At 39.6% G+C, this 22,336-nt stretch overlaps 1 protein-coding gene across 4 annotated transcripts; it reads left to right on the plus strand.

Annotated features, from left to right (window-relative positions):
• The first annotated feature begins 100 nt into the window (after window positions 1-100).
• LOC113054205 (lysine-specific demethylase 6B-like) lies at window positions 101-22,336 on the plus strand. Of its 4 annotated transcripts, XM_026219576.1 has the most exons (21): window positions 101-281; window positions 10,218-10,300; window positions 10,419-10,542; window positions 10,640-10,720; window positions 11,109-11,304; window positions 11,408-11,620; window positions 11,814-11,942; window positions 12,626-12,955; window positions 13,240-15,704; window positions 15,891-16,017; window positions 16,221-16,326; window positions 16,642-16,847; window positions 17,165-17,271; window positions 17,399-17,467; window positions 17,583-17,731; window positions 18,524-18,638; window positions 18,733-18,920; window positions 19,022-19,163; window positions 19,250-19,376; window positions 19,492-19,662; window positions 20,572-22,336. In XM_026219576.1, exons 3-21 carry the CDS (start codon window positions 10,424-10,426, stop codon window positions 20,593-20,595), a joined length of 5,064 nt encoding a protein of 1,687 aa, XP_026075361.1. In that variant the 5' UTR covers window positions 101-281; window positions 10,218-10,300; window positions 10,419-10,423; the 3' UTR covers window positions 20,596-22,336. The 4 variants fall into 4 exon arrangements, 1 of the variants encoding a protein (XP_026075361.1); XR_003277357.1 differs by lacking the exons at window positions 101-281; window positions 17,583-17,731; window positions 18,524-18,638; ... (3 more) ...; window positions 19,492-19,662; window positions 20,572-22,336 and adding an exon at window positions 4,491-4,734 and having other exon boundaries at window positions 16,642-17,271; window positions 17,399-17,418; XR_003277359.1 differs by lacking the exons at window positions 101-281; window positions 17,583-17,731; window positions 18,524-18,638; ... (3 more) ...; window positions 19,492-19,662; window positions 20,572-22,336 and adding an exon at window positions 4,491-4,730 and having other exon boundaries at window positions 16,642-17,271; window positions 17,399-17,418.

A 22,336-nucleotide genomic window follows, 5' to 3' on the forward strand; every position in this document is an offset into this window, starting at 1 on the left:
TTTTCTGATTGGCTGAAGTGAGATGATTGACAACTGAGCAGAGTACAGGAACAGCAAGCAGTGGCTCCGCCCCCAGGCTGTGCACGTGGATGAATCTGCTGTGAGAATCAGAGAGAGGAGAGGAGAGGGGAAAGAGGGAGGAGAGAATTGGGGAACATAGGCGACAGGATTGACTTGGGAAGGAGAGAAAGAGGAAAGGTTTGGATTTGCTTTGAAGGACATAAAGGGAGGAAAAAAGGGAGAAAGTGAGGAGAAAAAGAAGAGGTGAAAGAAAAAAGGAGGTAAGACAAAGATTTGAAAGTAAAGAGCATCTCTTTATTCTGAACATCTCATAATAGTTAGAGGTACATGCAAGGGATTTTATGTGCAAATTAGCATGGGCATGTGTTTCATATACCTAAATGTTGTGTATGTGTGCATTAGGTGCACACTGATCAGCACTAAAGCAGTCATTCATTATTCTCACAGCAGTGTGTGTGTTTGTGTGGGTGTGTGTGTGTGTGAAAGCATTACAGATGCATTGCCTCACATCATCGCCGGCAACCATAGTTACCAGTATCGCTTACACTGTCTCTCTGGTTTCATGTGATTAAATAAATGCCACCATGAGCTTACAATCCCCACGGCATGCTAGTTTTCATATTGTAAGAATACTGTCATGCAAATAAATGTTTCTTCGAAAGGCACTGGTATTTAGAAAATGGCATAATGTCAACTCATAGAGGAAATATGTTTCTGAAAATTATTGTGTTTACTTAAAATCAATCCACTGTATACTGTAAATGTTTCCAGGGGGGAAAAAATAACATTTGAAGGCTATTGTTTGCACAGCCCTGCAGGGGGCTTAATGGCACACATGCCGTGGTTATCTCCACATACTGACCTACATTCACTGGAGCTTTACCACAAGCAACCGTGAGCTGCTAAAATATCCTTCTAAAAATAGATGCTTAATCCGAGTCATTTGCTCGAGCTGTAATGAATGAAACCATGATGTCTGTTAAATCTGCTGTGCTTTGTAACCTTGTAGACTAAAATGAACCTTCCTGAACTGAAACCCAGAACAGGGTTCAAACACAGAAATAGGAATTCTGTAACTGTAGAATTAATCGTTTGTGAGGACAGCTTAGATATTTGCGATAGCTGTGTTTTTATAGACCGAGTTTGTATGTGCTTGTTTTTTTTTGTAATTGTTTTTCCTCACATAGTTACTAAGTGTCTGCTGAAACCTTAGAAAGAAGAAATTTACTAAGTTACTCGAAGATTGTTGTCTAGTGTTAACTCTAAGCTAAAACACCCTAAATATGTAATTATAGCACTCTGGAATTGAACCACCCTTTTAAATTTCTCATGCATAGTGAGCACCTTTTACAGCTCGGCAGTAAATTGAAACATTATGCTTGGTTCTGGTTTGGACCACGGTGGTCCAGCTGTGTGAGTCGCAGTGGTGGTGGTTATTATGGTTTAGGAATGAAGGAAACTTGGTTTTGGAAACATCCTAACATCTTAAAGTTTTGCCAATTCAAGCACTTCCCAACCTCATATGGGAATCTGTGGTTCTGAGGAAACTGACATTACTGGACCACCATCGTTTTGGAGCTCGTCAGCTTGCTGTGTACAGTAGTTCTACCTGTGTTGTATCTGCTTCACACATCATATCTGCCTGGACTGGTTTACTGTCAGGCTGCCAAGTAACTCTAAGTTCTTTCAGCTGATCTTCACTTTCTAACAGCAGATCTCGAATTTCTGAACTTTTTTGTCTGCATGCAAATGCCTCTGATTTCATAGGTCTGATATCAAGCTTCTTGACAATTGATTTCCAACGTCTTATCTGAAACTTCAGATTTACACACTATGATTTCAACATTGTCAAAGTCAAATTGTGAACATAACAGGACAAGGTGAAATCCAATTCCAATTTTAACAAATTATTCAAACTGGCAATTTAGAGAGAGGAAAAAAAGGTAAATTATAAGAACTTGGCTAGAAACAAATGAAATTCTGTAAGGTACTCAATTGCAGAAAACGCTTGTCCAACCCACTGCAAGATTACAGTTCCTTAACATGTATTTATACTTGTACTAAAGGAGTTTCCCTTAAATGTCTGTGCCATTAAACTGGATTTTATAAAAAAAATATTAAAATACCTCTTAAACTAACTTACTCAGCAAGAGTCTCTTAAAGGGGTGGTTTACTGTTTTTTTCTAGGCTTGATTGTGTTTATGGGGTGCAGTCTAACATGTTTTTGTTGTTGTTGTTTTTTCATAATTTTTCACATAATTTACATTTATTCCACACTGATCTGTCCCTTTTCTGACAAACACCTCCATTTATTTCCTGTTGTTATGAAGCCCCTCCCTCCGAAATAAGTGATGGTCTGATGCTGTGTTCAAACCAAACGTGAATAGAGCGTCAAATTCACGTCTACCGCATCTAGTTTGCCGCTTGAACATTTTGAATGCATTTGAAATCCGCTTCTTGTGGGAGGGGCAAGTGCTAGCGGTTGTCTGTTTGCAAGATGGCTGATGTGGATCGAGCACTCGGGTCTTTTCCACTTTTTCCTGCACACGTCCACTGAATAAATGTATTATCTTGTTTGCGAAAAGTAGCTGTATGCTATATTAGGGGGAAAATAGTTGGAAAAAACAGTGGGAAGGCCGCGGGTCGATAAACATGTACGTGACTCAAAAGTAAAATGTGTATTTACAACACATTCTTCCAAGCGAGGTCCTTTTTATTCTTGAAATATGAACTTGTGTCATAAAGCTCCGGTTGACTGCTCACTGACAACATCAGTCATTCCTCCATGTTGAATGAGTGACTCCTGAATAGGCTCCTGATTGGTTAACGTGGCACAAATTGACGCCAAAGTTAAAATTTTTCAACTCGGGCGACAGATGCGATTTTGCGTCAAACACATAAATGCACAAAAGCACCATTCGCGGCAGACGGTCAATTCGCGTAATTCGCGAAAAAACGAGGTGAATTCGCGTCTTCCGTGCCGCGCTAAATGCCTCATTCGCGCTGCGAAACCTCCAGACACACGTAAACGCACCTTTGCATTGACTTAACATTGAAATCATTCGTGCCAGATGCTCTATTCGCGTTTGGTGTGAACACAGCATAAGTTTGGTAAGTTGGCTCAGTGTGTTGCGTTTTGCTAAACCGCCTCTAGCACAGCTGAACAACCCACCCCTCTCATGCTCAGAATGTGCTTCGATTGTATTGTAATTGATGACGTCCTCTATATTGCTCATCAATTTGAGCCCGATTGAGACGGCTCAGCTCTTTATGGTATGTGTGTTTGTGGTTGTCTCATACTTTTAGATACGCTTTTGTTTGTAAATGATACTGCTTCTGTTAGCTTTTAAATTATGGTTTTATTCTGATTAAAGCTTTAATACAGCACAGCAACATTGGTTTTGAAACTTGTGAGTCCATTAGAATCATTAGAAGACAGAATTGCGATTCATATATGCACATTTTTTACGTGCACCCCTAGTTTTCTCTTCCTCTTCTCTAAAGCAGCACAGCATTGCCTCGCCCCTTTGTTGTGTGTTCCCAAGGGAGGGGTTTATGTGTGATGTAACGTACCTGGGAAGAAGCTTGTTGTAGTCCATTACCATCCATTTTTGTAGGCATTAAACTGGCAGAATTTTAAAAGACAATATTTTCGTTTGCATTGAACTATCAGCTCTGCAACTCTGCAGATATTGTTTATGCTCAATCATCAACATTACAAACTAATGTTAAAAAAGTGAAATCGCAATCAACCACCCCTTTAAAACATCTTAGCCATATCAGCTTAACTAAAAAAGAAGACTGACTGTAGAGGTGCCTTGTAGCAATAATGAGAATTCCTCAAGGAATGTTAAAATTTGTGATGCATTCTGAATTGAGTTCTGGAGCATTAAGGAATTCACAGTAGGTCTTTGGGCATACAATTATCAAGATTACCATGTATTATGATTAGAACACATTTCTTTACACTCGTCAATAATAGTAAGAATCTTTTGATACCAGTCAGATGACTGTAATTTTTTCCAGGTGGACAAAATCTTATTTACTCTTCAAGGTTTGTATGCTTCCTCATATATTAAGTCTGTGAACAAATAAGAAAATAAATCCGACAATGCGGTCCAGACAGGTAAATCTTTATAAGCCACCATGCAAATTTCTCAATTGCACTTAATCTCCCTCAGAACTCTCATGCATTCCATGTTTGCATGTGTTTTTCTTCTCAGGTGAAATCCTTGTTTTGAGCTCAGAACATCTTCTGTAGCGGATGTGCGGTGAAAAGAGTTTATGATTGGTTTCCTTGGAAACACATACTGTACTCTTTAGGTGTGAAGAGAGAGAGAGAGAAAATGAGAATAGAGTGAAGGAGAGAGAGGTGGGGGAGGTGCTGTAAAGGGAAAAGGAAAAAAAAGGAAGAGAAATGAAAGCAGACTGGCTGGTAGAAGGGGGTCGGGCTATCATCTCTCAACACCACTCTCTCTACCTCTTTCGCTGTCTCTCCCCCGATTTCTCTCTCTCTTTCTGCTTTCTCATACCATTCCTTCCCTTTCTTTGTCTAATGAAGGAGAAGGCAGAAGAAGAGGGTGCAAATGTGAGAGAAACAAGAGAGTGTGTTGAGAGAGAGAGAGGTAAGAAAGGACAAGACAGTATGGATCAGGCACACTCGCCTTTTTGACAATAGAAGCTCACTTCCTGTCTCTCGGTGGCATTTCGTAAGTAAGTCCTATCACTGTTTTTGTCTGTCTGTCTGTGTGTGTGTGTGTGTGTGTGTGTGTGAGAGAGAGAGAGAGAGAGAGAGAGAGAGAGAGAGAGGGGCAGAGTGTGTACACAGTTTGTCAGAGTTGTCATCCGGTACCTTTAAAGGTAAAGGGTGAAACATTTAAAGGTACACTGCGTCCGAGCAGAGGGCAAACAGGAAGCAGTGCCTTTCTCTTCCTCACTGACCTGCAAGGTAAGAACGCTTGTGTGTCCCAGGATAGAAACACTCATCTCTCCTCTCCATGCCTAAAAACCAGCCCCTCTGGCTCATTATTTCTTTTTTTCCTTTTTTATTACTGTTTCTTTTCCTTTGCTTTGTGCAGTAATATGACTTTGAATGTTTTGCAATGAATCATGTGCAAGTATCTACAACTCAAAGTGAATTAAGGAGTTAGCTGCAGAGGAGATCCTTCGGCACATAATGCAGTTGTGTATATGTGTGTGTGTGTGTGTGTGTGTGTGTGTGTGTGTGTGAGATATAATAGCAAGCCGGTCTCTGCTGAATACTATTGTACAGGAAGTAAGGGTTATTATAGCTGGCGATCTTGATCTCAGCCATTATGGCTCAACACAGATCTAATAAAAGACACCGCCTTGGTGTGTGTGTGTGTGTGTGTGTGTGTGTTTGTCTGCAGTGAGCTTTCTCAGACAACCTCCCCACGCACAGTATCATCCATAACTTTGTACAAGAGAGATTTCCTGTTTGTTTTCTGCCAAAGGACACCCACATGCATGCATTATGTTACCCTACTGCGGGGTCCAATGGTCACCTGTCTTCCCTGTGCGGCCAATTCATTAGCAGCACTTGCAAATGAAGATGAAATGATAAGACAGAAGAGAAACAGAGACAGACGCATTGGCATATCCCCAACAGAATTGAAAATAGCTGAATGACTAATTTAAATATCTGCTTAACATTGGGATTTCCTGCAACCTTCACCTGTGTTACAGAGAGTTTATGTTTCTCTTCGCATTTAAAGAGAAAATTCAGCCATAATTCACTGAAACTGGAATTGTTTTCAGTTCTCTGTGGAACACAAAAGAGTATATTTTGAAGAATCACATTGTTCTTTTCCAAATATTGAAAGCTTTCCTTTGACAAGGGGAGTTCTGAAAGTGACAAAAAAAAGGGTCATAAAAGTACTGTAAGTTGTAAATTTGGCTAATACGTCTTCTGAAAGCATAGAGTATGGTGAAGTGAATGCAATTTCAGTTCATCCTCAATGAAAATACCACTCTTGATCTCTCAAATCTCATTTGCACTTGTGTGCAAGCATTGAGCCAGAATTGTTGTCAGTTACACCAAAATCCATTAATCCATCAAGGGTGAATGATATTTGAGTTCTACAACAGTGAATAATGACTTCTTACCAAATCACAGAAGTGATTAATTTGCCTTCAGGAGACTTGTAATATAGTGCAAAAGCCGTATGGAACACTTTCATGATCTTACTCAAACATAATTTGCACTCGTGCATATTCAAACTTAGTGCATTTCATTGCAACCAATTTTCATTTTTGGGTCCACTGTTCCTTTATCAGGCAGAAGTAGAAAGTGTGTGCATGCATATGTGTGAGTGTGTTTCAAAAGAAGACTTCTATGAGAGTTTGTATGTCTTTATTTTCTCACAGGCTTACCTTACATCAAAGGTATTTTCTATCAAAATAGTCCCTAGATGCCCTATGTTTAATGACCTAAAACTAGCAAAAGCATCCAGCCTGTTACAACACACACTGTTGATCTGATATAAACCTCATATGTGAGAGTGAGTCTCTGTCTCTGTTTATTTAAAGTAATATGAGATATGTGTACATGTCAATATCTGCCTCTCAGTTTGGATATCAACTCATAAACCCACTGACTGTGACCCCAACAGCTGCAATAGCACATACATTTTTCAACGACTTGTAAGCGTCAATGGCACCACAACTTAAGAGTGAAAGCTGGATGTGAGAACAAGACACCGAGACAGAAATCCTGTGAGAATTACTCTCTCAGAAAATGTGGTTGATTTTTTGACAGCGTAGTAGAGAATCATGTTCTCTACATCGGTTACACCGATGGTCCCACATCAGCATCTGTTTTACAATACCGTTTTCTCCACAGCAAAGTCCAGCTTGACGTGAAATACAACAATAAAAGACGTCTTACTGATTCTGGGTTTGAAACTGGTTGTCGTTCTGTGTCTGAAACTGAAACTGATTAACAAAACCTCAAATTCTCACATGATATGTGCCATTTTAGTTTGTTGTCTATGTTTGTGTCTGTAACACCATTTGCTTTCGATAACGTGAGACTGCACATCTAATTTAGTTGATTAAACAGGAAACCCCAGATAGTTTGGCCTAGCTGCTTTTGTTTACGTCTGCAGTGTGCGTGGGTTTTTTCACTGAACATTGAGTCTGAATTTCTCTCATATATCAGCCAGTAACACAATCTAGCTGGCCCCGACAGCAGTGGCGCCCCTATCTTGCACTTCCCACTCTTCCTCTCACTTTCCAGCTGTTTGATTCCTGCTGTGGTTCCCCTCTGATCTCATGAGATATCTGTCTCCGATGGACAGTCACCGTAGACGCTGTTATCGACTGGTTTCCTGGCTTTACTGTTGAGTTTTGTGAAGAGTTCTCGTCAGTGAAATCAATGTGGATTCAAGACTGTGGCTTTCTATGGAGTATCAAACTCTATTTGGGGGTTTTAAATAAGTCATATCATCCAATTTCCTGGAACTTTGTAAGTTAAACAGGTCCAAAAACCAACCATTCAAAAGTTAATTTGTAACATTTCCGCCTGATTTTCACAGTTCATGTAGCAAATTCAGTATCTGTATGTTTAGTATACATCACAATGTAATGCAGGCTGTTATTAAGAAACATGGAAGCGCTAACTAAATTACATTTCACAGCATACCTGCTATTACTCATTTCATATGCAAAAAGTCAGTTTACATATGAGGCTTAAGGGCAGGCACAACAGCAAAAATTGCCTGTTTAATTCAGACAGAGTACATATATTAAAATTATGAGTGTTTTGAGTGCAAAAAACCTTGATTAACATTTTACCAATGCCTCAGAGGAAAAAAAAAATATATATATATATGATATGACCCCTGTAGAACTATGATACAAATCAGAATTACTGTGGTTGCCAATATGGACTCGATTAAATTAAGGAGAGCAAGAAATGGGAGAAAATAAAACTCAAGACGTACAGTGCTGGACAGCCTTTGGCCCATTATTTTGTAATGTAATTCCTTCTTAATTGAAGTGCATGTGTTTGAAACTGGAGAGACTCATAAAAAGCTTATAGTAAGAGGAAGATGCGCGAGTGGAAGCTCTTCGGGTGATTCTCCAACTGTCAGTCTGCATCACACCTCATTTGTATGTGATGCAAAGAAGCTGTATTCATCCATCAGATGTGAGACTCTAAGCTCATGCATCCCAATGAGACCTGATAACAACCACAATCACAACTGAACCACTTGAATAAAAGTATGTAGGGAAGACGTTTCAGACATATTTGTAAAACTTATTTTCCAGCAGTGTGTTTATGTGAGGTCATGACCACAACTGCACGACAGCGTCACATTTTTACAGGAAGTTAGAACCACTTCCTTTCCAACGGAACAATTTGCTGGGTTTCTATGGCTACCTACTTTAGCAAAATGTCATAAAAACATTGGTATACACAACCCACTTGTGCATGTCAGTCTTGCATTATTGTGTTTTGTATCCTCACTGGTGAAATACGCTGTGAGAGTCTGGTTTGGACTGAACAGGTGCGATGTACTTGGATAGGTTTGTGTAATCTGATATAACTCAACCTGTTAGACAGAGCATTGTTGGTCTGCTTTAAAATTTGATTACAATGGGACAGTCGCTCACATGAACGTTGGCAAAAAAAAAGGAATTTTCACAGAGGTGTTTTTCAAAGGTCAGAAGATTTAGCTCTAGTTAAGATTGAGCTAAAAAAATTCATGAAGATAGAATAGGTCTTTGAAGAGTTTGATAAGAAGTGTTTGGATTTATATTGAAATCATTTTCTTATTTAGCTACTGTTTCCAATCGTAGTTTAAAGTCACGATGAAACAGAAGTACCGGCAGATATTTTTTTCCTTATTGTGACGTACATTAAAGTGAAACAAATTATCAGGAGAAAAAAAAAAGGGTGGAGACTTCCGTCCAGTTCATTGGTTGTTGAGTGGATGGAGTAAGATCTGAATAGAATGATGATTGTAAGAAAGGAATGGGGTTTAAGTGGACTAAATGATTGGAGAAGTTCAGCATATACATCGACAGATACATCTGATCACATGACTTCCTCATGATGCAGTCATGTGACGTTTTTGATATACATCTTGGAATGTATTCAGTAAATGTGTTTCCATCGTAGTTTGTGTGAATGTTTTCTTACCAAGGGAAGAAATGACCTCAAGTGAGCATATATGTTTTTTGAGAGAGAGAAAGAAACAGACAAATGCTTACCATGTATTATACATCTAGCAAATGTGTCCAAGTTCAAGCTTGTGTGTTCAACTGAGTATGTTTTAATTGTGCTATTATGAGATGCAGAAAAGAGGTGAAACACCCATTAACAAACAAAGGCCCTGCAGTTGCTCTGTCCTGATCTGAACCAGAATGCACAACTGGGGTTTTACAGTATGAAAGCTGAGCTATTAATGGACTAAGAAGAACACAAATGCCCTCCTTTAACCTCGCACACTTGTTACGCTTCTTCCGATGATAAAGGACAGTTGGTGTGGGTGGGTTGGAGCGTGGGGGGCAGAGGAATGGGGCGAACAGGAGCCTGTGGATTGCTGCAGATGCTTCAGGTTGAACTTGTTCCAGCGTTTCACGTTTGATCTGTTGCCTCGATCAAATGTAGAGGAAGTGTCAGTCAGGTGCTAGAAAATCTTCAAAGGTGTTTTAGATGTGTGGGCGACATGAAGATCACAATGAGATTTATTTATTTGACAGTTAAGGTTGTTGTGTTGTGCAGCACATTATACATGGTAGCCACAAATATGCTATAGTGTATAGATGCTTATGACTACCATGGAGCCATGTTGTCTTTTCTCTCAGAAAACTGATATTAACCATCATTCACAAGAGCACATCCTGAAGATTTCCTTTCTGCTGTCCCCTCCTTCGCTTTCCATCTGTCTTTACGTCTCTAACTTCCTGTGTACTGTACGATAACACACATTACTGTTGATATTGCTTATACTAAAGTTATGTCAGGTCCCTAACCCTAAGTTTAATAATTGAACCAGTAACTGGTCCTGCATCGTTATATCGTTGAATGATATAAGAGTTCAAATGGGTGAAAAATCCACACTAATAATATTCTTCTAAACAAGGCATTACTGTTATCATGTGATATTATGAATTGATGCTTCCAGTATTATTCATCCTTGGTATTTATTTTTCTCTCTTTCATTCAGAAAAGCCCAAATTGACAGCGAGATTAGGTGTAGTGATCTCTGTTGAGATCTGCAGTGGAGGGTTTCTCAGACTCATCAGTGCGGTGAGTATTCAAAGGACACTTTCTTCTCTCCAGAACAAGGTGCATCATGAGTGAACAGCTGCAGTTATTTACTTGTGTGTGTGTGTGTGTGTGTGTGTGTGTGTTTGTCTCACCTCAGGCTGAATGTATCACATAGCAGAGCAGTATTCTGGACGTAACTCGTGGGACTCCTTCCCCTCTTCTGGGCCGAGTCGAGCACCATGGGCCCCAGGCAGCAACCGGCACTGGTCCCCTCCATCCAGGTCATCTATCCTCCACTCGCATTTGCATCCATTAATTGAACACTGTTTTATTGTGTATATATGACAGTTTTGAAATCATCAGTTCTTCTCTTTTCAGGTGCAGTGGAGGGAACTATCAATCCCCATCCCAAAACTACATAGCAGGACGAAGCTACCCAAATAAGGCATATAACAACAGGTCAGTCATTCTTTTGTGCTCTAATAGTTCTGACTTTTTGGCTAAATCCCAATTTGCTTCCTATACATGTACTATACTGATAATAGTCAAAAAAGTCACTCCTTTATTGCAACTGCAGCACTTGTCCCCTTATTTAATGTGTATTTTTGACACATACAATTTATTGAAATTTATTGAATCAATGTGCCACTTTTTATACCTCTACTTATGTTACTCTTTATGTTGTTATTATGTTACTAGCGTATCATTCAGGTGTTTAATGTAAGTTTCAATGTGCTGTGATTGGACACGCACAGTCTTACTTAGATAATATGCAACTTTGTCATGCTAACACATTGGTAACACTGTGTGACATTCATACATAGCATTCCTCTTTATTTACAAACAGACCTCCGGGGTTCAGCAGGGACAGGCCCCACATGCACCCCAGAGACAGAGGCATTGGAAAGGAGCAGAGGGTCCCTAGGGGCTGCGGTCCAACACAGAGCCATCATCACAATCAAGGACGCTCCACCCTAAACTACAGCTCAGGGTGTGGAGGACACCTCTCTAGCAGCAACAATCACAGCAGCCAGCCACACAGGGTGAGGACGTACACATTTATAGAGCTACAGTGCTATCAAAGATGAGCAAAACACAAAAGAACTCTTCATTTCCTGACTGACTTGATGCTATTTCCTGTTTCAGTATGGGGGTCCGCATCAGCAGCAGCGTTCCACTGGGTGTGCCCCACAGACCCAAGGAGAGAAATGGACACAGTCGACTCAGTCCAGGACTTTACAAGGGCCCTCTCTCAAACGTCCAGCACCTCCTCCCAATATCTCACCACCACTCCGGAACCCATCCCCTTCACGAGACGACTGTCCCACCAAGAGGAACAAGAGCATAAGCTCTCATCAGGTCAGTCATGTTATTTTTCTTGTTAAAATTAATGTGCAAAGACAGCACTATTTACATTTACAGTTAGTTTTTGGGTATAAAGTGATATGTCAGTCTAACAGTTTTGGTTATAAAGAGGCAGTAAGCACCATCTGCTGGTCAGAATGAGAACATCCTTCAGTGATAATACATGAGCCTTTGATAAATTCTGCAGAATTTCCACCCAAGAGAAAAATATTTAATCAACCGTCCACCTCCATCACATCCACCTCGGCCATGGAGCCCAGCATACAAAAGCTCAATGCCCTGGAGCCTGTCTGAGAAGAGTCCCTCTCATTTTCAGGTAGACCTGTGATCTCAGCTGTAGTTTTTGTACAACTGATTTTCTATATATCCCTGAAAGACAGCAGCAGTTTAAAGGCATAGTTCACCCAAAAACAAAAATTAGCCCATGATTTACTCACCATCAGGGCATCTTAGGCGTATCTGACATTCATCTTTCAGATGAATCCAATCAGAGTTTTTAAAAATTGTCCTGGCTCTTCCAAGCTTTATAATGACAGTGAATGGTGCCTCTGTTTTTGAAGCCGAAAAAAAGTGCATCCATCCATCATAAAACTACTCCACATGGCTCCGGGGGTTTTAATAAATGCATTCTGAAGCGAAATGATGCATTAGTGTAAAAAAATGTAGATTTTTACAAATGTATAAACAGTAATCTCCAGTTTCCAGTCATATGAGGGCATTATTCATTGTCATTATACAGCTTGGAAGAGCCTGTAAAATTTTTTAAATATAACTGCGATTGCGAGGAATGTCAGATATGCCTAGGATGCGGTGGGGGTGAGTAAATCATGGCAAATTTTCATTTTTGGGTGAACTATCCCTTTAAGGAAGGTTTATAACTCTATACACTTTATAACTTCAATACACATTAACAAGTCTAATCACATACTTCTTTTCTTTATATTTACAATTATATACTTTGTGCTGCTCATGTTCATCCTTATTTCACTTATTTAAAAGGAGTCCAGTCATACAGTCATGAGAGATCACAGACCGAACAGTGCCCCAAGCCAGGGCCTCCATAGCAAGAAACCCACCAAACAGGGGCAACCCCATCATCCGGTCCGAGATCATCTAGGCCCCCATCCCCGTGGGGCCAAAGGGGGCTGGGATTGCCCATCACCAGCAAACCTCACCAGTGTGCCTTACAGTCAGCATCACCAGCTCCCTCCACCACAGAGGCACACCGGCCCCTTCAGCAGCCCAGCCACCTCAGTACCTCAGCCCAGATTCAACACAGCACAGCCTGCCTGGAAAACACAGAGCCGCTCGGGAAAACATGGCAGCAGTGTGAGTAAATAAAGGAAGAATTTTCATTTCTGGGTCAACTATAAAGAACTCGTCTCAGCCTCAGACAACACACCCACAGACTGTATAAGTGGGAGTTCTTGGCCAGAAAAAGCTCCAAGACTTAATATCAGTAGTCAGAATTCTGACAATGCAAGGCTATCAATTAAATGTCAAGTCCATAAAAGCCAAAACGATTACATATTAAAAAGTAATTCAAATATATTGAGCTACTCTTATGTATTAGTATAGATTTGTGAATTGTTTGGTCATTTGTGTCTTTACAGGAGATTGGGCGTACCACCTCTGGCCTGGAGTCTAAAGAGTCTGTGAGTGGGGACAGAAAACGGCCAAGCACATCTAAACACATTAACCGCCAACGGAGTCCCTTTCAGCCATACAGCAATGCAGAGGGTAGAGTCACAGATTGTTCAGAATGGAGGACTCCAGAGAAATACAATCAGAGAGACTCAGACTCCCCTTCTGAACACAGCATTCAAACCTCAGACAGAGGTATGAGGGCACAGAAGTCAGAAATGAAGAAGAGCAGGCACTCTAAACATCAGACTGGATTTAAATCCACCCAAGAGAGCTCCCTCAGCAAGCTGGACACTGAACTCTTAAAACATATTAATGCCAAGAGGAGGCACAAGGAGCAATTAAGGAGGAAGGATAAAAAGAAGGAAGGAGAGCTGTTAGACACAAGAGAACGGATGGAGAAAAAAATGGAGGACAGGAAAAAGAAAAAGATGAGGGATGGAAGAAAGGGGCATGATAAGAAGAACATACATCAAAATGGCCGAAAGTTGGGACAGATAACTAGAAGAGCAAAGGAGGAGAGGAAAAAGGGAATGCATGAAGACAGGAAGAGTGAGATGCCAACTTCGAAATCATCATCTCCCAATTTAGGAACATTGTATACCAGTGATTCTGAACCTCTCCTGGATGACCTACTGTCTGAGCCGCTTCATCTCAATAACAGAGAGGAAGAGTTCTCTAGACACACCTCAGGGTTCATCCCACCTTCCACATCTCCTCCTGTCAGTAATAACCATTGTTCTCCATGCCAGTCAACCCACAGAGCCAATTCTAAAGCCTTAGAGGTTGATGACCAATCAGAATTTTCTGAGCCTGACCATGTAGACACTAGTGATGAAGACTGTGTAGAGGCCCATGATGTTGGCAGCTCCAAACGTATTCTTCCCAATAAGCAGAAGGTTTGTGAAAAAGAACACATCAACAAGGAGGGTGTCTTAGGGTTGCATAGTGCCCCAGACCTCTTACCGGCTCACTGCACCTATAGTGAAGAACTCCTAAAGCTGGACCCACCAACAAGCCCACCTGTTCTGAGCTGGCAGGGCTCTCCGGTGTCAGACTTAGGTGATGATGATGATGAGGAAGGGAAAGAGGGAGAAATGGTACGAGTACTGAGGAGGCCAGTACTACAACCTAGTCCAACACACTCATCTCCATTCAGAGACCCAGTGGAGATCAACACTGGAGTTGACTATTGCCACAGTGACCTGGCCAAACTGTACGGCCTTCCTGAGTGTTCTAAAGCAATGGACACTGAGGAAGAGGATGAAGAAAAGAGAGAAGGAGAGCAGAGAGATAGTAGTCCTGATGCAGCAAGCAGCTCTGAGCCCAACAAACCACACTTGCATCAAATGGACGCATTCAAATCAGCAACCTCAGCGATGGGCAGCCATAGGTACACTTACAGGGGTGGGCCATTTGGTCGGCCACCCCCTGGTGCCCTGGTTGGGGTGAAATACTCATCATCTCTGTCCTTGGGTCCTGAGATCCGCCCTCCAGACCAGCATAGTCCACCTGCCACATCTCCAACCACAGAAATCCCAGATAAGGTCTCACCACCCCTGATCCAGCCTGCGGAAAAAGACAAAGAGAGTAAAACCGAGGAAGAAAGAATGGAAAACAGTGCAAAGGAAGAAGAAAAGAAGGAAACTGAAGTGCAGAAGATGGATGAACAAGTGGAGATCAAAGTAGCTAAAGACCCAGCCTGCACTTCACTGGAGGATAAGGAACCTCTAATGTCTCCCGCCACCCTGCAGGCCAAACTAGTACAAAGCTGCGAGCTTCTGCTCAATCAAAACTCCAGCCCTGTGTCAAAGGCAATGAAAGTCAGCGGGCCCACATCTATTGAGAGAGAAAAGGAACAAGACAGGGCCAGACAGAAAGAACAAGTGAAGTCTCCAAGAAAAGCTGGTAGGAACGTAAAAGGAGAAGATAACCAAAAGACCAATGGTGGAGAGAATAAAAAGGAAACAGTGAAGGACGGGACAGAGAGAAAGGATTCATCCTTTGAAGGTTTAAATGAGCACTTGGTGGAAATCAAGAACAAACAGGTTGTCCCAGAAAACCAAATTATTTACTTGAAAGAATCTAAAGAAGTCGAGAGAGAAAAAGAGACCGACGTTAAAAAAGAGGCCATGAAAGAAGACACACTAAAGGCTGATACATCTGCTACGGCATCATCTACATCTGCTCCAACCAACACACAAACCTCTCTTACTGTGACACCCTCCAGCAGACCTCTGCTGCTGGAACGGGTCAATCTCCTTAATCTGCAGGAGTTGTCTAAAATTCCCTTGAAAGAACTGAGGATCCGTTTGGTCAAGATTGAGAGCGAAGGTCGGCAGACTTTCATCGTCTCAGAGATCGAGCAGAAGACCATGCCACTCAATACCATCAACATAAAAAATAACGCAACTGAGGTCATACGCGCCTGCAAGTAAGTTACAAATGTGCTAAAAGAACCACTTAGAAACCACATGGCACCACCCTAGCACCTATTAATAAAACTCTAAACTTATTATTATGACTTTGATCGGGAATATGAACCATGTCGCTTCGTTCCGTTTTTTTTCTGTTTTCTTTCTGTGCATTTACACATACACCCTTTCTGTTTCTGTGACAGAGGGGCAAATATCAACAGCAAGTTTCGGGAGTCATACCTGCTTCCAGCATTTTCAATGAAACCTGTCCTGTCCAACGACACTCCTATTCCCAGAAACAAACTGAACCCTCCAACACCGAGCATTTATGTGAGTTGAAGCCAATCAGTTCATAAGGTTTATTAAAGTACTGTAATGTATTATTATTTATTAATCATAAGCTCTGTCAGACATTAGTTTATATGGATACATTAGAGGTCTTTATTGTTGTTGTAACGATAAACAATAACCGTATAACTTGTCTGTTTGATGTCTGTTATTCTGATTCTGTATTTATGTTTTTGTCTCTTTAGCTTGAGAGTAAAAGAGATGCTTTTTCTCCGGTGCTGCTGCAATTCTGCACAGACCCTAAAAATGCTGTTACTGTCATCAGAGGGCTGGCTGGATCCCTCCGTCTCAGTGAGAAAATACAATATATATCACAAACACACACGCACTCCACAGGACAGCAATTGCGAGTACATTTTTGAATATTTGCTAGAATGTAATATGAGCAAAGATTGTACAAAGTAACAAATAGTCTAAGGTCAGCAACACTTTACAAGTGAATACCATATAACAGGCACATACAGGTATAAACATAGATATCCATTGCTTCAATGTGTGACATGACTAAACATTGTTTTCAAAAAGATCAGGATGGATAAAAGTCAAAAACATCGAAAAAAAGATGGTTTTCAAGTGTAGCCTATAACATTCTTGTCTTTCTGGTAGACCTGGGTCTGTTCTCCACTAAATCCCTGGTGGAGGCCAACTCCGAGCATGCAGTGGAGGTGAGGACTCAGGTGCAGCAGCCGGCAGATGAGAACTGGAACCATTCAGGATCCGCCCAGACCTGGCCATGCGAAAGCAGCAGATCTCACACCACCATCGCTAAATATGCACAGTACCAAGCATCCAGTTTCCAGGAGAGCTTACAGGTAGATATTGTTACCATGAGCGCCTCAGTGGGATCAGAAATCAACTCGATCTCACGCTTAACTGGAGTCAAAGTCATCTAAGTCTCAACGGGAAAACAGCACTGGTGACAGCATAACAGTCTGCCTCACCTAGTAAAGTCATATTAAGTGAAATGACAAATGATTACGTGAAATGTCCCTTTTCGTCCCTCTCAGGGCAAGGGTATTGCAGTTTGATGATGCTGAGGCTCCAGGCAATCGCCTGGAAGTTCTAGGTACAGAGGCACACACACACTCAAAATCAATTTTAAGAAAGTGACAGTTATCTCTATTTTTAGGAAGAGAAAGATAGTGAAGATGAGGATGAAGAAGACAAATCAGAGGAAGAAAATGTGAAAAAATCCAACCCCCAAGGAAATACTGGGACTTCTATCCCCACAACCAGGTAAAGTCAAAACTAACATTTAATGGTTAAACTATCATAAAACGAAATAGATTGCTATTATAAGAGCCAGGTTGAATTTTATTTTGTATTTTTTTAACGCTGTCTCTGAAAAAAATTGTTTTAACAGCCCAGAGCAGAAGGCCATTGGAAAAATCATCAAATTTGGAACCAACATTGACTTATCAGACCCAAAACGGTGAGAGATGTTCACTTTGACAGAATTTCATAAAATAATGTTGGGCAGGGAGACTATGGGGATTATGCGCAATATAATTATATTCTATAAAACGTCTGTACGTACTTGTCTTCAGGTGGAAGCTGCAGCTGCAGGAGCTGTTGAAGTTGCCTGCGTTCATGCGTGTGTCCTCCAGCGCGAACATGCTGAGTCACGTTGGCCACACTATTCTGGGCATGAACACAGTCCAACTTTATATGAAGGTCCCTGGCAGCCGCACACCAGGTAAGTGTACACACACACACACATACACACAAGGTACTTGTGCATTTGGGATTTCTCTCACCCTCACTAAGTTATTTCTGAAATAAGACATTACTGAATTTATTTACCAAGCTGTTATTTTTCTTTATTTTTTATTTTTTATTTTTTTGTCAGGTTTTACTAGCCTACCGTTCACAAGTTTGGTCTCCTTGAGAATAACAAAATCTTTTTACACTCTTTCAAATGCACACTAATATCATACAGTTGAATTTTATTTTTATTTTATTTTAAATATGCTGCATCATCATCATACAAAATTCCTCTTTTTTTTTTATATGGCCTGGATATATTTAAAATAAAGCAAAACAAAACATGGTCACAAACCTGAAGTCTTGACATCTTCTCAAGACATTTTTTTTAATTTGCCTTTATTTACTTACATTTGTTTAAAAAAGGCTTCATTTTTCATTATGATAAATAGAATTTATAATTATAATATTTTTGTAAAACAATACCTTCAGATGTTAATAATAAAAAATCTAAATATGTTTTTTTATTTATTAAAATAGACAAAATTAGATTTTGTGTTTTTATTTTTTGTGAAATATATTTCATTTAAATTTTTCTTGTTCAAAATAAAATTCGAATTAAGATATCATTATCAGATGATATTTTATTTTTATTTTAGCCGAAGCAAAACTTTATTTTTATTATATTGCATAGACTTTGTTAAATGAGACTTGAACGTGTTTAAAATAAAACAACAAAACAAAACTTCTGTAAAAACTGAAAGTCTGATTTTCCTCTCTCTAGGACATCAGGAAAATAATAACTTCTGTTCAGTGAACATCAATATTGGCCCTGGAGACTGTGAGTGGTTTGCCGTCCATGAACACTACTGGAAAGCCATCAGTGACTTATGCGAAAAGTACGTTTTGGATCACACACGGCAGTTATTTTTTATGGCTTAGCACAATGACAAATACGATTAAATATAAAGCAATATGTCTTGTGTGTGTTAGGCATGGTGTGGACTATCTGACAGGCTCGTGGTGGCCGGTTCTGGAGGATCTGTACTGTTCAAACATCCCAGTGTACCGCTTCATTCAGAGACCTGGTGACCTCGTGTGGATCAACGCTGGCACTGTGCACTGGGTCCAAGCCGTGGGCTGGTGCAACAACATTGCCTGGAACGTGGGCCCTTTAAATGGTGAGTCTATAGTGAGACGATAGGGGGCGCCATAAACATTCGCCAAACATATACTCCATATACTTTCGGCTCTTGCTGTATCATGCCCTTTGTCTTTCCAGCCTATCAATACCAGCTGGCTCTTGAACGTTTTGAGTGGAACGAGTTCAAGAAAGTCAAATCAATTGTCCCCATGATTCACGTGTCCTGGAACGTTGCCCGCACAATCAAGATCACAGACCCAAACACATTTAAGATGATCAAGTGAGTGCGGCGTTGCATTATTTGTGTCATTAAAACCTACATTCAATTGTTTTATAGTTCCACCTCCTTCTTGTCTTGTCTTTCAGACATTGTCTACTCCAATCCATCAAACATATTCAGATTTTGAGGGACCAGCTGGTGTCTGCAGGGAAGAAGATCTCCTATCAGAGCAGGGTGAAGGATGAGCCAGCATACTACTGTAACGAGTGCGACGTGAGGACCACCAGCACTCAATACATTGATGAAAAATAATATTCTGTCATAGGTCGTAGTATCTTGTTGATGTACGTGACTGTGTGTGTGTGTGTGTGTGTGTGTGTGTGAACAGGTGGAGGTGTTTAACCTCCTGTTTGTGACCAGTGAGAGCAGCAGTAGGAAGACGTACATGGTTCACTGTGAGGACTGCGCTCGGGAGCACAGCCCCAGTCTGAGCGGGGTGGTGGTGCTGGAGCAGTACCGCATCAATGAGCTCATGAACACATATGATAACTTTACCCTAGTAAGACAAACACTCTCATACACACTAATGAACTAATGTAACATGTGATAATATTTTATTGTACTTTTCTTTTTTTTTTCTTTTTTAAATCTTCATTTTCAGTATACTAGAATTTATAATTATTTTGTGAAATGTGACCAGAACATATATAAAAAAAATAAGAGTAAAATAAAATGTGCATGACTAATGTAAAATGAAATAAAATAAAATAAAAACATATAAAATTACATGATTATTTTATTTTGTTGTTTTTATTTTTTAAATAATCTTCATTTTCAGAATGCAAATAATTATTACAATATTTTTGTGGAAAGTGACATGGACATGTTTAAAGTAAAATATGTTAATTTATATATATATATAATTTTAAGTAGGCTTAATTTTCATTATGCTAAATTGAATTTGTAAAATGTGATCCTGATGTGTTTCAAAATAATACAGTTTACAATAAAAGAATACAATCTCAATAAACTAAACTAAATAAGTAAAGTGACATTTTTTAAATGAAGTATTTTTATTTTTTTTAAATAGACAATTTTCAGTATTCAAAATAGAATGCATAATATTTTTGTGAAATACAGGACATGTTTAAAAAAAATCACTATGTAATGATGTTTTTTAATTTGATTTTAATTGAAAAAAGAAGCTTCATTTTCAGTATGCAAAATAGAATTTGCAACATTTTTGTGAAATGTGAACTGTGTTTAAAATAAAATGTCAATATGTAATGCCATTTTTATAAAATAGGCTTCGTTTCCAGTATGCATTATATAATTAACAATAAGAAATGTTACCCGGATATACAGTACTTAAAAATAAAATAATCCATCAACGGCATCGTCATTGACCAAACAATTACATTGGAATTATTTTCACAGCAATAGTAATGCATGAGTTTTCTCTTCCTAGGCTCCAGTCCCGTGCAGTAGATGAACTTGATGTCTGAGACTACACAGCCATAACCAAATCTCCCACCCTTCTGCCTCAAATCAGTGGCACAAACTTTACGTTCTCCTTATTTTTACTTTTATTACCAAAACCACTACTGCAGGCTTGTGGAACAGCCAGTCAAATCGCTGTTTACTTCACATTGTTTACAATACTATCAGCAGATGTCTCTCCAGCGCAGTCGTCTTCCCCTCAACCAGCTACTGACGGGACATCTGATAGTTCTCATGCTCCTGGTTATAGAATGACTAGAGTGGTGCTACATCAATGGACTTTAACAATAAGGTGTAACTTGGCTATCAGGTCACTCATCTAACAATGGATAACTGCTGTGATTCCTTTTTAAAAAATTGTCAACTTGCCTAGCATGTGCATTAATTCAGGTACTGATGTAGTTTACTTTTTTATGCAAATGGAAGACGATTTCACCAGTCCAGTTATTCTGTGTCTCTGAATGAGTGGTGCTTTGATACAACATACAGTATATAACAGCAGGGGATTGATTTCCCTTGGAGCTGATGACCATTGCAGTGGCATTGCGTTCTGTTTTTCTGTTGTTTCGGTCATGTCACATTTACTACAAGTCTGACCTTTGTAAATGGTATTTGCATATTTGACTGGGTGCTATTTTTTTAAGTTGTCAAGGGTTTTCGGAAAGAAAAAAAAAAACTTTTTTAACAGTCTAGACTAACACCATTTGGGCCTTGTGGTATGCATTTAGACAAAAGCTGATTTCATTGTATTTGATTAAATAGATAATATAAAATTTTCTTAGAGCATTAAAATATCACGTGAGGTACAGTATATGTAACAGTTATTCCCCCAACCCCACAAAAAAAAAAAAAAAAAAAAAAAAAAAACGGGTTAAATCCAAAACTTATTTGATTGCATTTGTCTGGAAAACCTTGTGCGTGTTATGTGAAACTTTTTTGTACAACTCAAAAAAAAAAAAAAAAAAAGGAGAGGAAAAAAAACACATTCCTGCGAACTTGTGGCTTTTTGATGCATTTCTCAATCTGATTGACTCCTTTAATTAGATTTTCTTAAGTTTTGAATCATTATTGTTTGCTGGTTTTGCTTATTTTTATTTATTTACCTTTTGTATTTATTGACCGTTCTGTGATGCTTCTCTTTTCTGAGACATGCATATTTTGTCGATCTTTCTGTTGTGCTGATGTGGTGAGGCTTACGGGGGAACGTCTGATTCCAAATGGTGCTGATCCCCCTCCCTCCCTCCCTCCCTCCCTGGTCTCTCTCTGTCTGTATAAATGATCTGTAGGTTTGAAAACATGAATTTAATCTCACGAGTTGGTGCTTAGAACAGAGTCAGTACACTTTTCTGAACTGAATGTCTTTGTACTGTATATTTAACACATTCAATCTGTTTGCTTTACATGATATTGTGACACGTGTATGATTCCAGTCATCCTAGCTGTTATGATAATTATGACCCGTTCTAATTTGTATCGTTCTTGATGAATTGCAGATTATTGCGCGTTTTCAAATTTGCATTCCATTGATACCTCTCGGAGTTTGTTTTCAGGTCCGTTTTTTTTTTTTTTTTGGTTTGTTTATTCGTTTTACTGTACTAAAAAAGAAAAGATGAAATTAAAAAAAGAAAAGGAAAACATTAAGGAACTGAGCCAGACTTGTCTAAAACATTTTGTGAATTTTGTGTGTTATACCTGATATAATTCTAACTATAAAAATAAAACATTCTGATACA

The sequence above is a fragment of the Carassius auratus genome, chromosome 35 (genome assembly GCF_003368295.1).
Source record: "Carassius auratus strain Wakin chromosome 35, ASM336829v1, whole genome shotgun sequence".
Taxonomy (NCBI): Eukaryota; Metazoa; Chordata; class Actinopteri; order Cypriniformes; family Cyprinidae; genus Carassius; species Carassius auratus.